This window comes from Phyllostomus discolor, chromosome 8, assembly GCF_004126475.2.
Source record: "Phyllostomus discolor isolate MPI-MPIP mPhyDis1 chromosome 8, mPhyDis1.pri.v3, whole genome shotgun sequence".
NCBI lineage: Eukaryota > Metazoa > Chordata > Mammalia > Chiroptera > Phyllostomidae > Phyllostomus > Phyllostomus discolor.
The window spans coordinates 55198837-55214768 of NC_040910.2; the positions used below are offsets into that span (position 1 = coordinate 55198837).

General features: G+C 36.5%; 1 protein-coding gene across 2 annotated transcripts in view; it reads left to right on the forward strand.

Moving 5' to 3' along the window:
* PPP2R2A (protein phosphatase 2 regulatory subunit Balpha) overlaps positions 1-11234 on the forward strand; it is an 88601-nt gene extending 77367 nt beyond the window's left edge. For both annotated transcript variants that reach the window (XM_028519039.2, XM_036032704.1), the window contains exons 7-10: positions 1096-1260; positions 2626-2795; positions 5912-6003; positions 9153-11234. In XM_028519039.2, coding sequence (XP_028374840.1) covers positions 1096-1260; positions 2626-2795; positions 5912-6003; positions 9153-9432 — 707 coding nt within the window. In that variant the 3' untranslated portion in view covers positions 9433-11234. The remainder of the gene's footprint in view (positions 1-1095; positions 1261-2625; positions 2796-5911; positions 6004-9152) is intronic.
* The last annotated feature ends 4698 nt before the right edge of the window (positions 11235-15932 follow it).

The window sequence follows — 15932 nt, forward strand, 5'->3', positions numbered from 1 at the left end:
TTTTGGGTCTTGACATGCGTCTTATTTAGTGAGAGGCGGAGCCTTAGGTGTTCACCAGGGCAGGGCAACCCAGTCTTTGGGTTGTGAGGCTGTATGTAGGGGAGGTGTCCCAGAAGGAACAGTGGTGCTTACTCTGCTCTCTGCTGGATTTCAGTCACTTCCCCCACGCAAACTGGGCCCTTCTGGTGCTAACTCCCATATGGGTAGATCTTGGGACCCTGTAGATCTCTCCAGTGAACTCTCTTGTGAGGCGGGGAGTTTCTCCGGCACCTCAACTCCCACAGGTGTTTTCAGTAGTTGTTTTGAGGCTTTATTTCCCTGCGCTGGGAGTCTGGGTTGCGAGGTCTTTGTCACTCTCCAGTTTTGCCTGGTTTATCTGCACACAAATGTGGGACCCCTGGGTGCGCCGTGCCCTGTTCTACAATCTGCTGCCTCTCTGGGTCTGCACATGCTGCCTATGTGCCTGGGGTCTGCCAGTCACCACTTTGCCAGGACTGCTCTCCTACCAGTCTGGATGAATGTGTCTACTTTAACTCCTTGGTTGCCGGAATTCCATACAGTTCAATTTTCTGTCAGTACTGGTTGTTTTTTGTTTCTAAATTGCTGTTGTCCTTGTTTTGGTTGTGTGAGGAGGCACAGTGTGTCTACCTATGCCTCCATCTTGGCCAGAAGTCCTTGCATATTTTTATTTTTTATGTTAAGTAAATTAACTCCATTCTTTGTGGTACAAATAGTTTTCTCCTTTTTGCTCCCCTTAAAGATTTTGTTTTGCTGTGTTTGGAATGTATACTAGGTTTTCTTAATATTTAGGAAGATAAACTTATCAATCAGTTCTTTGTTGTTGTTTTTAAGATTTTATTTTATTTATTTTTAGACAGAGAGAAAGAGAGGGAGGACAGAGAAAAACATCAATGTGTGGTTGCCTCTCATGTGCCCAAGCATTAAAGGTTTTGATCCCCCTGGCATTATATAAGGACTAGAATGCAATTCAGGATACTAGCACTTCAGCCTATGAATGAATTTCAGATTTGAGAAATGTACAATTTTATTTGCCCTTTTTTCTAAGTGTAAATTCCTTAATAAAATGCTATCCAGATATTGTGGATATCAAGCCTGCCAACATGGAAGAGCTGACAGAGGTTATTACAGCAGCAGAGTTCCATCCAAACAGCTGTAACACGTTTGTATACAGCAGCAGTAAAGGAACGATCCGGTTATGTGACATGAGGGCATCTGCCCTCTGTGATAGACATTCTAAACGTAAGTTAACTGCATCTTTTTACAAATGATAATATTTCCCTTTGTCTGAAGTTCACCTCATATGTTTACAAGTCTTAATTAAACCTGTGTGCCCAGGACCTCCTGTACCTTTGGTGAGCTGCTGACTCTCCATGAGGCATCCTGGGTTATTCTACTGGAAGAGCATAGAAGGCTTTCTAAGGGACATGTCTGCTGACGTCCCAGTGGGTGAATGGAGATAGATAGAGATACAGATACATATCTCTATATAGCTAGATAGATAAATAGATATTTTTATTTAAATTCTTATTGAAGGACTTGCTTACTGATTTTGTGGTGAGGGGGGAGAGAGAGAGAGGAACGTCAATTGGTTGCCTTCCTTATGTGCCCTGAGTGGGGATTGAACCCACAATTTTTTGGTGTATGGGATGACACTTCAACCAGTTGAGTCACTTGGCTAGGCCCAGTGGATGTATGTTTAACGGAATACTACTCTTTGTGAACTTGGGGTGAGGTTCCCCAGTCCTGTATTCACATAGAACAGAACAGTTTGTTTTTTCCTTCCCTTCCCCCCATTTTGAGCTTCCTAGGAATATTTCTTCTGAGAGGAGGTTTCCTTGGCTTTAAAAAAAACTTTGCAAAGCACTGGATTAAATTAAGGGGTTGCATTATTATTCATGTTTTTGAGTATTTTTAAAATTTGTGAAACTTGGTACATGCCTGTTACCAGAATAATTTTACCTGGCCATTAAAGTAAATAAAATGCTGGCATGGATTTGAAGGGTGAGGATGGTGTTTCTCCTGTGGTGCTAGCACAGGCAGCGGTGGTGAGGTGTGCACAGAACCTGCACACCTGGTGCACCAAAAGGCAGGGGTCTCTGGGCGAGGCTAGTTCTGTTAAATTAGCCATGGGACACTGGAAGTATAAATACATTTCTGTCTTTCATTTGTATTCATAGTGTTCTCTTAAACTTTCAGGGAGTCCTGACTGGGTGGCTCAGTTGATTGGAGTGTTGTCCCATACACCGAAAGGTTGTGGGTTCGATCCCATCAGGGTGCATACAAGAGGCAATCAATCAATGTTTGTCTCTCACATTGATGCTTCTGTCTCTCTCTTTCTCTCCAGCCCAACCCTAAACATTTCTTTGGGTGAGGATTGTTTTTTTGTTTTTTTTTTAAATTAGATTAAATTTTGAAAAAAAGGAAAGAAACTTTCTTTTAGGGAGATATCTTAAAGCCAGAGAGACATTTTTCAGATTTTTACATGATTGTCATTTTTAGCTGCCTCCTAGGAAACTTGTCAACTGTTTCAGCAAATGCTTTCTGCAAGCCAAAAATACTATATAAATTGCCCTCTTTTTTATTTTTATTTTTGCTTGTTTTTAGTGTTTGAAGAACCTGAAGATCCCAGTAACAGATCTTTTTTTTCTGAAATCATCTCCTCTATTTCTGATGTAAAATTCAGCCATAGTGGTCGATATATGATGACTAGGGACTATTTATCAGTCAAAATTTGGGACTTAAATATGGAAAACAGGCCTGTGGAAACATATCAGGTATTTGTACTTTCTTCTTTCAATATTCTTATACCCTATTTACTTTTAAATGTTTATAGAGAAGGATATTATATTATATGTTAATTGTAATACAGTGTTCACAATTAGGCTTTTTTCTTCAGAGGTCCATGAGTATTTTGCTCTTCCTTATGTTAAATTTATATATATAGTTTTATAGGCTGTATTGTGATTTTGCAGTTAAAGTGTCATTTTGCTACTGATTTTATTCAATATTGACTACTTGTTTTCCCCTGCTTCTCTCTGCATTTAAAGTGAGGACAGAAGAGTACTCTTTGATGGCCTGGTGGGTGGGTTGTGGGTTGGGGAGAGTGACCAGTCCTAGGATCAAAGTATCCTGGATGGAGTATGTGCGATAGTAGTCGAACTAGAGATTAACTTTGGCATACCAGGTTAAAGGGATTGGCGTCCTGCCTTTTGGCTAACAACTGTTCTTCTTTTTTAAATTATTTTATTCAATTATAGTTTGCATTTACCCTCCACCCCCCTTTTTTTCCTTTTTAAATTAAATGTATTGGGGGATAACATTAGTTAAAAGGATCATACTGGTTTCAAGTGTACACTTATATTATATGATACATGACCTGTGTATTGTGTTGGGTCTTAAGCTAAAGGAGAAGGGCTTGAAAGCCCAGTGGAGAGCTTAAGGAGTTGCCTGACTGTTGTAGGATGTCAGTTCTGGATTCGCTTGTCAGCAGCCACTACCACTGATCTGCCTTCTCTTCTAGAGAAGAGTGGAGACATGCATGGCCAGGCACAGGGTGGGGGCAGCCAGACCTTGTGTGAGGCCCTAGGTGGTTACAACATAGAAAACACTTAACACTGCTTTAGAAATAAGAATGAATGAATTTTACCTTCATGTTGTATATTCTCAGTAAAATTAGAATAGTATTTCTCAAACTTTTTAAACCTCTTTGACAAACATAAATTTCCAAATACACATTAGGTTGAAGCAAAAGCAAAGGGATGTAGTTACTCTGTTTTTAAACTATTGGGTTAGACAAAAAGTCTGTTAACGTTTTTCTGTAAAAATAAATTTTTTTTTTCATTTCCACTAATGACTTTATTGGTTTGGTTATTTTGAGTGTGTCAGCTATCTCCCACTATTGGCTTCTAGTGGATAGAGGCCACGGGTGCTGCTAAGCATCTTCCAATGCATAAGACAGCCTCACAGCGAAGAGTTAGTTGGCCACAATGTCATTAGTACCAAGAAACTTTGCAAACCGCCTTCGACGTGTTCGATCAGTTATAGAACCTTCTCCATACACTGAACAAATCTTTTTTTGTGTTTCAGTTGTGTTTTTACTTTTTGTGAAATAACAAAGCATAATACACCAAAAATGCTGCATATTTTCTTCCATCTTCAATATTAAAATGGTTTCACAATAAGTTACTAATTTTGATGTCTTACTTTAAATGCACACTGAGCCCTGGCTGGTGTGGCTCAGTGGACTGAGTACTGGCCTGTGAACCAAAGGGATGCTGATTGGATTCCCAGTCAGAGCACATGCCTAGGTTGTAGGCTGTGTCTTCAGTTGGGGACATGTGAAAAGCAACCGATTAATATATCCCTCATACATCAATGTTTCTGTCCCTCTCTTTCTCCCTCCCTTCCTCTCTCTCCAAAAATAAATAAATAAAAAATATTTTTTAAAAAGAAATGCACACCAATGTGACAGTTGTCACAATGCAGTCTAACAAAATTGTTTCAAATAAAGTTACAAACAACTAAGCGCAACTAGAGCCATTGTATGGAAAAAACATAACAAACTCTTTGGCCGACACAATACACTTGTATTGTGTAACTGCCAGATTTCTGATTTGCCTCATAGCAATCCTCACCACCACTGCTCCATTCTCACTGAGAATAGTGGATTTGAATCTTAGCTTCATATTCATAAATTGTTGGGAAACCCTCTACATGCATTCCAAAACTTGGCTCAGTTGTTACAATTTACCTAATTTTACCTTACTGTCAGTTTTTCTGCCTATACTGAGTTAGGTTAGTGATTGAAAATCATGTCACATTGTACTCAGATGTAGTGTATTCAGATTGAGCTTTTTATGGTGAATTTGTATAAGCATCTTGATGAGCTTTGTGTGAGTGAAGGGTAATTGTGATTTTACTAGTTTTTCACCTTAACATGTTCACTTTTAATCCTGACCTGTATGAATTGTAATTCCTCCATGTTAACAGATTTTTACTTGATGTCACATAGATGTGGCACAAGTCATGCCACTATGCTTAAAGTTAAGGTGACTTTAGGTTGTTTCGTAAAGAACAGAGAATTCTAACATTTAGAAGGCACCTACTCTTGTCTCTCATCACTGCTTTTTAACGTCCTTTTTAAGTAAAAAAGGATAGTGAGGTAGAGACTCCTTTTTTTCTTTCAAATGGCAAAATGTATTTTAAAACTGTCCTTTGTAATTTAACCATATTATGATACATTTCCTGAGAAATGATACATTTCATTAAATGTATCATTTCTCAGGATATGTTTAAGATACTAGATTTATATATTTAGAATTGTATTTCTAAAAGCAGGGTGTACGTGTATTTGCATTAGCTTTGCTATTGTATAAGTAGTATCAAGTCATACGAAAGTTTTTATTGATGCGCACCTAGAGTAACCATGTAATTTATAACTAAACCAGGGCATGGTTGTGCTGTGTATGACACATGCACCTGTGCCCAGAAAATGGGGTTTTAAAAGGAAGTGTAAAGCACAGTATAGCGTGGTTTTTATCAGCAACTTGTAGACTGAACACCAAGTGGTAGCATATTCAAATATTGCTGTAATCTTTAGTCTCTTATCTGAGCCATTTTCAAATGTTTTCTGGCCTACATGGTTTAGTCAAACTTATAAAGAGTACCTATGTGGTGCCCAAAAGGGCACTTTCTCTGTTGTTCAAGAGTAAAATGTGTGTTCCTTGAATGGGGCTTAATATGTTTGTAACAGAATAAATGCCTTTATTGTTACTAAATATGCCTTTTTACAAAAATACAGACTTGTTAAATCAATATCCTTATTTTAGTCAATCTTGGAGTGTCAATTAAGAATATATATATATATGTATATATATTTGTGTTTCCCCAGGTGCATGAATACCTCAGAAGTAAGCTTTGTTCGCTGTATGAAAATGACTGCATATTTGACAAATTCGAATGTTGTTGGAATGGCTCTGATAGGTAATTGATTTTAATTTGAACTCATTCAAATTTCATTTTATTTGAGCAACGACTTTCAACCTTTTTTATCTCATGGCATACATAACTAATCATTCAAATTATACAGTACTCCAAAAAGTATATTCTTTGCCAATCTGACCAAAAAATAAGTATAATTTTGATTCATTCACACTGAACAGCTATTGTTGTCTTGGCTATTTTCATTTCTTATTTGACAGTCTAAGGGAAAAGTGGTCAGTGCCCCTGGCTATAGTCAGGGATTACATGTTTGTTTTAAAATTCTTGGGGCACACCAGTTGAAAATTTCTGTATTACAGGAAAGAAATGAAATATTTCATCACTCCTCCTGAAATGGTTGCCATGTTTATTTAAAAATATGGCAAACTTTTTTTAGATTGACATAACTTAACCAATCCTAACTTCATTGCCCCCCTCTTCTCAGGTTTCCTTGAAATAAATTTAGTAATCTTATAGCAATATTGGCAGATTAAAAATTAAACATTGTATGTTACTAAGTAAATGTGAAAATATACAGAAATTCTAGATTATAAATTGTGATTTAACTATCTTTAAATTTTCCCCTTTTATGAACCAGATCAATCATAAGTTTGACATGCCAACAGTTAAAATATTAAAATTTCAGTTTGGTTGTTACTCTGCTATTAAACTCTAGAAATATTTGGACAGTAGATACTTCATTTGGAATGTTACACACCAATTTCTCCAGATAATACATTAATATCTCATAGAAGTGGTAATTTACTGTCCAGAAAAAGTCCACGAAATATGAAAAACAGATAAGTTTATTGAAGAAGATACTAGAAACATTGTACATAGAACAATGATATCTAAGTCCCCTTCAAAGTAGGCTGACCTTGGGACCCCTTCAAAGTAGGCTGACCTTGGGACCTCATACAGTTCTCCCAATCGTCATCAGCTGCCCTGTCGTATTTTCCTGAGTCTCATCCACGGTCTGAAATCTCTTGTCTTTCAAAGGCAATTTTAGTTTTGGGAAAAGCCAGAAGTTTCAGGGTGCCAAACTTGAGCTGTAAAGGGGTGCTAAGTCACCTGAGTAATTTGATATTTTGCTGAAAAAACTCTGCATGAGACATGATACATGAGTGGGTGCGTGGTTGCAATATACCAGTTGTCCGTAGCTGCAGCCTTCTGACTCAAACAATTTCCACAGAGTGATGTTCAAGCTTAATGCAAAATTTGATGCAGATTTATTGCGTTACTCGCTCAATTTGAATGTGATGGCCACACAGTACACATGCTTACTCAGTAGCATCTACCACCCCCACTGACTAGTACAGTCAAGTCATCATTGTTATCCTTGCACATTCCAGTCCACTCTCCTTGGCTGCCAGGGTACATCAGTTACATCAAACTGTTCTCATTGTATTAACAATGGTTGGAAAATGGAGAAGCCAAAGAACTTACATGCATGACCCATGGGCATGAACTAAGGTTGGAGGAATGATGGTGGAAAGTGGGTACAGGTTGAGGGGAATAAAAGGAAAAAGAAAAATAACAATGGTTTGGCTTTTTCTGGACAAACCATACACACATATACACACAGGCACTTACACACAAACACACTTTCTATGTGAACCAGTTGAGAGTAAATTCCAAACATATTGCCCCTGAATTCTTGAATGAGTATTTTCTAAGATTAGACCCTCACCTATACAATGAGTGTCAGCCTCTAAAATGGAAAAATTCCCATTACTTCCATCTCATCCACAGATTCCATTAAAATTTCACCAATTCTGAAATCATGTCCTCTCAGAAAAAAAAAATAAATGGGGTTCAGTATGTAATCCAAAAGTATATGTGACAATTGTTCTATCTCATTAGTAGGCTTTAATCTGAAATAATTCTTTATTCTTTCCTTGTCTTTTGTGACCTTGGCATTTTTAAAAAACAGGCTACTTATTTTACAGAAGGTTTTTAATTTGAGTGTTTTCTGTTTCCTCATGATTAAATTTAGCTTATACATTTTTGACAGGAATACCACAGAAATGCTGGCCTAATAACACCTTTTAAAATTTACAAATAGCTATAGATCATATATTCTAATTTAATAAAACTTCACAAATTCATATAACATGGGGATACCAGTCTAAATTACATTAATCGTTTTAAAAGAAATACAGTTTTATTATCTACCTTTAGGTACACGCACCATTATGAGTTCAATTAAAATGTTGTCATTTGTTCTTTGGGGGACTTGATGTGGCTAAATGTGACCTGTATGGTGTGTAATGTTTGTAATAAGAGTTGCTTTCAAGCCTTACTTTACTTGAAACCATTTCTTAGTATCCTGTAATCTTATTTACAATAATAATTTAAACCATATGAGAATGATGTAATGGGAGCATCACACCCTTTGCAAATAATTAACAGTTTCAAATGTGTGAAGTTTTACTCCCTGGGATACTTAGTAAGTGTTGAGCAGTGATGGATGGCAAGAAGGACAGACAGAACATGTCTTGGGCAGGGTAAGAATTTTGCACTCCTTAAACTGATATAAATATACTTGTCCAAAAAAATTGCTAAGAATGTTTTTGGTGTTACAGGTAAAATGGTTTTGGGTTAATAAAAATTGTATATACTACTTGATATTCTGAGGCATATCTCGTATGAGCATCGTAAGACGTGATTATCCAAACTAGGCAGTGACCTGTGAACAATTAAATAGCTTATATTTTAAATCATAAAGAAAGCATTGGTTTCTTGTGAACAGTTCTATACCATGCATTCTTTTTTGGGAGGGGGAGTGGTTTTAGAGCCTGTGAGTCCCACTGTTGGTTGGTATTTCTAGAAGTTGGCTGATCTGGTTGATCGCATAATCTATAGTTGTAAAGATACTCAACAAGGGTAACTCAGCACTGCTAAGAATCTTTACTTGAGACTGCTTTCCACTTTAGTGATAGTTTGAGTAGTCATGAAAAGGAAGGATTTTTTTAAAACCAAGCTAACTCATACTGTATTTCTGGGCCGGTGTCACCAGCCTCACCCTGAAACCCAAATCTGCTTAAAATAGCTATTTCCAGTGGAGTACTAAGCCAGGTTCATCACAGAATCATTTTACTGAAAACAAACTCTCTCACTCATTTGACTAAATGTTCTGTCTACTTTTACAGTGTTGTCATGACTGGATCTTACAATAATTTCTTCAGAATGTTTGACAGGAATACAAAGCGAGACATAACCCTAGAAGCATCACGGGAAAACAATAAACCCCGCACGGTTCTGAAGCCACGCAAAGTCTGTGCAAGTGGCAAGAGAAAGAAGGATGAAATAAGTGTTGACAGCCTAGACTTCAACAAGAAAATACTTCATACAGCCTGGCACCCCAAGGAGAACATCATTGCTGTAGCTACTACAAACAATCTGTATATATTTCAAGACAAAGTGAATTAGGTTGGCATTCCCAGCAGAAGAGCCCACTTCCTGCTTAGTTGAGATAGTTGAATCTAGCATATGTACCTAAAACAGAGAGAGGTCCATTGTGGTGCCCCTTTCCAGTGTTTGACAATGTGCCATTCGACAACATGTGTATAGCTACATGGAGAAAGCTCTGTGGATTCCTCACTGGTGTTCTCCATGTCTGCTAGCCATTTAGGTAAGGTTAGGGCACTTTTAATTTAAATGACTTCTTGCACCATCTTGCCTAATGGACTAGATTGGACTGTATCAACATTGATTTACTCCACTTTCTATGCCTTGCATTGTGATGACGTCAAACACAGTGAAAGCTGTCAGTCATGCTTATGGGATTTAATTGTGTATCCTCATTACTGTATCATTTGTGGGGTACACCCCTCCCCCTTTTTTAAATTAAATACAGCTCATTCTTACTGTGGCTTGTAGCATTCCTCCTCTCTGGCCTCCTGGACTCTTCCCTTCACGTCTCTCACCCTTGCCCCTCCACCCAGTCTTGGTGGTGGTATATTCAAGAAGGAACGAAAGCACACAAAAGGAGTCAGTTTGGGGTCAGTGGTAAAGGGGAGTATATGTTGCGAACAAATGTTTTAATAACAGTTGGCTGTAATCACTCCTTGCCATGTCTGGCACTGAAAATAAGGGAAAAAAAACTACTACTGAATAAAAGTGACAAAGAATGGAGAATCTGGTTTTCTTTTTCTTTTAATCTACCTCTTTATGCCAATATTTTGTGTCATAACTTTGGGCAAAATGACATGAATTTCCATTGTCTTACTGGTGTTTCTGTTATTTTTAACAAGTGTTCTTTTACATGGAGAAGAAGAGGTTTTGGTTTTATATATTGGATTTCACAACCTATAAATGCTACTAGAGGCTTTTTTTTTTTTAAACTGTAGTTACAAGGGTATTGGATACATTGTATCTACACTTAACCCATCTGTTAATGAAATTGTAAATGGGAACCAAATTTATGGAGCTTCATTTTAAAAGACTTTTTACAGTACTTAATTTCATTTTTGCATTCCTAAATACTAAGTCAGACTTTTAAAACTTTTTTTAACAAGTTTAAACTTTTTTTGTCAATCATAAAACATAACACAAAACTATCCTCAAGTGATATGCATAGATAAAATTGACACTGCATTAAATATTTTTTTTGTATTTTATTGCTATCAAATTAAATGAAATGTACTTTGCCATAGATGTTTTTTCTCTATTTTTGGTTTTCCAAAGCTATTAATATTAAAGACAAACTTTAAAGATACAGTGTTTGAAAAGTGCTTAATGGACTCCAACAGCTGCCTCAAATAAAATTGAGTAATCTGTATAGGACTACATTTCCCTGCGTGGTGATACCTTATCCAAAGAAGAAGAGTACCCTTATTTTATATAGGTAGAATGTACCTTCGTCAGTCTTGCAGAAGCTTTAATGGAGAACAAATGGACTTTATTTTTAAAAGATAAATTGAGTAGGCATTTATATTATTAAAGAATGGTAGTATGCTTTGCTTGAGCAGTAATACAACAGCCTTGAATTTTAGAGGACTCTGAGTGCTTCTATATATGTCCATTACCTACTGTTCTATTCTCATCAATGAAAAATGATGAAGCAATTTGACCATAACTCCCTCTACACTTATACAAATATTATGTCTTGTAAGTTAACATTTTTAGCACACAGGAGAAATTTTATGTAATAAAATTACTGTATCTTTTGGACTTAACAAATTGGAATTTGTATTTGAACACATTGATTATATGTCTGATAATTCTTAAAATAATGGCACTTCTACTAATTTATTTGGGGATCTTGGGTGCATTCGTAATTTGTGTTGTTTGTTCTTCACACTTGGAAGTGGGCTGTTCTCCTGCCACAAGCATCAAACACTGATACTCTGTCTCTGATCGGGCACTCTCTCTGATTTCTTTGGGAGATTGTTTCCCAGAAGTTGAGGTGTGAGTCTTGAGGCAACATCACCAAAACAGCTCCTGGAAATTCTTTTTTAATTCAGCAGTAGCTATAATGATTCTCATTCATGACACTAAAGTTTAGTTTTCTATATTTAAGAGAAACGTTGCTGAAATTAAAATGCCTCTATAAAGGAATGCTATTATAAATTGTAACTATTCTCAAGTATCAGTTTTTAATTTCTTTGGTGTAGCAAACTAAGCCCAGCCACTTATGGTCATGATTAATCTGTTTATTAATAAAATTACACTTAGAATAAAGTCTTGTCAAGTTGCTTGTATTCTCCTATTCTCTTGACACCTACAAACATGCATATTCTACCCCTTCTTTCTTAACCTTTTTTAAAAAATTACAATATGTACCCTGGCTGGCATGGCTCAGTGGATTGAGCACCAGACTTCAAAGCAAAGGGTCCCTGGATCAATCCCCAGCCCAGGGCACATGCCTGGGTTGCAGCCTAGGTCCCCAGTAGGGGATACATGAGAGGCAACCACACGTTGATGTTTCTCTCCCTGTCTTCCTTACCCAATCCCTTCCCTTCTTTAAAAATAAATGTTTTTTAAAAATTACGATACAAAAAAGTCATTCTGTTAATCTTCAATCTTTATTTAGTGGCTGGGCAATAGTTACAAGTCTCTGTGTATCAATACATATTTATAGAACTAGTGGATATTAAGCTCCTGTGAAGCTGTTAGTCTTATAATAAAAGATACACATTTTTTTCCTTTCATATTAAGGAAGGATTTCTCTGGCTGCAGTTCTAAAGAAAACTAGAAAACAGGTTCTTTCAGTGTGTAACAGTATGTATACGAGTAAGGTGTTTATATTACTTGTAAAGTTACATGTGCAAGGTAAAACTACCGATAAAAGTATTCTTAGTGAAATATAACCCATTACCTGCTTAGGGTACACTGCTTCAGTGTCCTTTTTCCTACCACATATTAATCCAAGTGGAGATAGTAATGTGGATTTCAGAAAGAACAAAACCAAGCTTCCCCTACCCCACCGCATAAAAGAAAAATGTATGCTAGTGCCCTTTTTCCTACCACATATTAATCCAAGTGGAGATAGTAATGTGGATTTCAGAAAGAACAAAACCAAGCTTCCCCTACCCCACCGCATGAAAGAAAAATGTATGCTAGGTAATCCAGAATCAAGTCATTTTCCTTTAGTATTTAAGAGCATACTATTTCAGGTATATGTTCTGATCCTTGATTTAGTTGTGGTGTTTTACCATTGTTAAAATGGTATTTTATACACCCTCTCCCAACCCTAAAGCTTTGGAAACGGACCCTGCTTCATTCTGCAATTATGTTTATGTGACCAAACATTACAACTCAATTTAGTATTACTCAAATGCTTAGTGAATTTACAAAGTCTTGGAGTGTTCTCAAATGCTGAAGGTATTTGGTGGAATGATAAGTTGAGTTTTTCCTACTTGACATTTCATTGGGTATTAGACTTTGTAACCTACAATTTATATAAAGAAACACTTTATAGGCTTGAAGTAATAATATAAAAAAGCTCCTCCTGCCCTGGCTGGCGTAGCTCAATGGATTGAGCACGGGCTGTGAACCAAAGTGTCGCAGGTTCGATTCCCAGTGAGGGCATTATGCCTGGGTTGCAGGCCATGACCCCCAGTACCTGCACATTGATGTTTCTCTTTCTCTCTCCCTTCACTCTCTAAAAATAAATAAATAAAATCTTTAAAAAAAAAAAAAAAGCTCCTCCTAACATAGTCCCTAGCAAACAGAAGGCACTGCCAAGATTAGTTTCTTCCAAAAGGCAGTTGGTGAACAAAACTTAACTGGCTTAACGGGAAAACCAGGTATGTGTCTTTAATATTCTAGCATGTTGGCTATGTGTCTTGTTTACTAGCATGTGAACAGCAACAAGTTATTTGAGGACTCTGCCACCGGGGGGCGACAGTTAAGTCTTCAACAGCATTTACCAGGTATTCATTCTTTACTGGAAGAGCTTCATAATTAAAAACAAAATTAGGATCTAAATAAATGAAAAACCAAAAACATTTTTGCCCAAATAAAACCACTATCACCATCATGAGCCTGGAGAGAGACCTCCAGGGCCGGCCCAGTAATGCAGAGAGAACCCAAATGCCAGCTATGACTGTTTAATAGAACAGAAGAGAGTTCTGAGCTGCCCTTTCAGCAAGGTTACTCAGTCTGCCTACCCCATTGCAAAATCACCCTCACGTGCCATGCTAGCTTGCTCCTTATGAGGAGACCAGGAATTTCATGTTGCAGATTTATGCTAATTTAATACCTAAATTCCTTTTAAAACTGGTCTGAGTACATGTTCAAAAAAGTGAAGAAAAAAAACCCCCCACCAGTAATCTCAGGAAAAAAAGCCCATTCACATTTGTATGTATTTCTTATTATTCTCTTGTGGGTATACTTTTTTTTTTTTTTTTTTTTTTTTTTGCAGAAAGTGGAACTGATAATGTCATGTTTCTCTACAAGAGCAGTTTCCTATATCAAATTTTTTTGTTAAGCAAGGTTTTCGTGTCTTGATAGCCTAACATTTATGGATGATCCAATATTTAATCAGTCCCTGTTAAGAGTGATTTTTCTTTTTGTTTTTTTCAAGTAGATATATGGAACAGTGAATATATGTTCCAGCCATGACATATACGATTTTTAGGATACATTCCTAGAAATACATTTTTCAGATTCCCCTTCAAAAAGTGGAAGTTCCATCACAAGTGCAGCAGGTTTTTGAATAATGTCATTTCATTATAAGGTTGATGAGATACCTTAGGAACTTTGCTTTTGTTTTTATCAATTAGCCTCCAGTAAAACTGGCTTTGTTACCCATTGTTTATCTGTGGTTCCAAGAGCCTATCAACAACATAAGTGTGGTCTTAAGGTATGTGGTATTAACTGTATATTCATGCTCACTAATGAACAAAATTGCATGTTTTATCCTTGTCTATTTGAAAAAGTAAACAGTGATAACCCAATTTTTTTTTCATATTTCCAACCAGATCTTAATATGTAGAATCTGGATACAAAACCTTTACCAGACATGTGCTTTACAAATATTTTCTCCCGGTCTGAGGCTTATCTATTCTGTTAACAGAGCTTTTTAAGAGCAGAAGTTCTTAATTTTCACAAAGTCCACTTAACCAACTTTAATGTGTTAACACTTGGTGTCATATCTAAGAAATCTACCCAACTTAAAGTGACAATAGAAGTTTAATAGTTTTCAATCCCTACATTTAGGTCTGATCCATTTGGGTAAGATTTTATATATGGTACATAAAAAGTTACATATGCATCATTGTCTTTGCACCTTTGTCAAAAAATCCGTTGACATTAACAGCGCTAGTCTCTCAACTCTTCCATTAGTTTATGTCTGCTTTCATCCATACTGCGTTGCCTCGATTGTGTAAGCAAGTAATCCAACTTTGTTGTTCTTTTCAAAACTGTCTTGCTATTTCAGTGCCTTTGCCTTTCCATAGACATTTTAGAATCAGCCTGTTAACAGAACAAACACAGTTTGGATTTTGTGATTATTGCATTGAATCCCTAAGCCAGTTCAGGGAGAATGGACATCTTAATATACTTGTCCTGCAACCCAGGACTGCAGTGTATGGCTCCGCTGATAGAAGTCTCTAATTTCTTCCATCAGTGTTTTGTTAGTGTTCAGATCTTGCACATATATATTAGTACCTCAAAGTTTGTATGTGCTATTGTGTGTTACTTCAAATTTTCAGTTTCCAGTTGTTCATTTATAGTAACTAGAAATACAGTTGATTTTTAAATATTGACCTTGTATCCTGACACTAAATTCACTTATGTAGGTTTTTAAATTTTTTTCTGCTTAGTCGTATTATTTACAAGTTTTTGCTATAATAAATGTTTTATTTCTTTCCAGCCTTTCCAATTTCCCTTTCCAGTGCTTTTTCTTTCTTTTTCTTGTCCTGCTCTTGTTGTTGGAGCTTCCAGTGGTGGGGAAAGGAGTTGTGAGCTCAGATACATCCCTCCCTTGTCACCAAATATTAGGGAACAACATTCAGCATTTTACCATTGTGTGTTTGTTGCAGGATTTTTTTAGATGGCCTTTGTCAAGATGAGAAAATTCTTTTATCCCTAGTTTTCTGAGATATGTTAATGATGAGTGGATGTTGGATTTTGTTTGTCAGATGTTTTTTTCTGCATCTGTTGAAATGATCATGTGGTTTTTCTTTATGATGTTGATAACAGAGAATCATTGCATTCCTAGAATATTGCTGGGATTCTTTCGCTAGTATTTTGAGTATTTTGCATCAGTGTTCATGAGGGATACTGATCTGTAGTTTCTTTATCTTCTAATGTCATTGACCAGTATAATACCTCAAAATGAGCTTCTCTCCTGTATTATGAAAGAATGTGGGTAGAATTTATATAATTTCTTCCTTAGTAGATAGAATTCACCAGTTATGCCATTTGAGCCTCTAGTGGAAAATTTTTACCTAAATTCGATTTTTTCAATAGATAGAGGATAG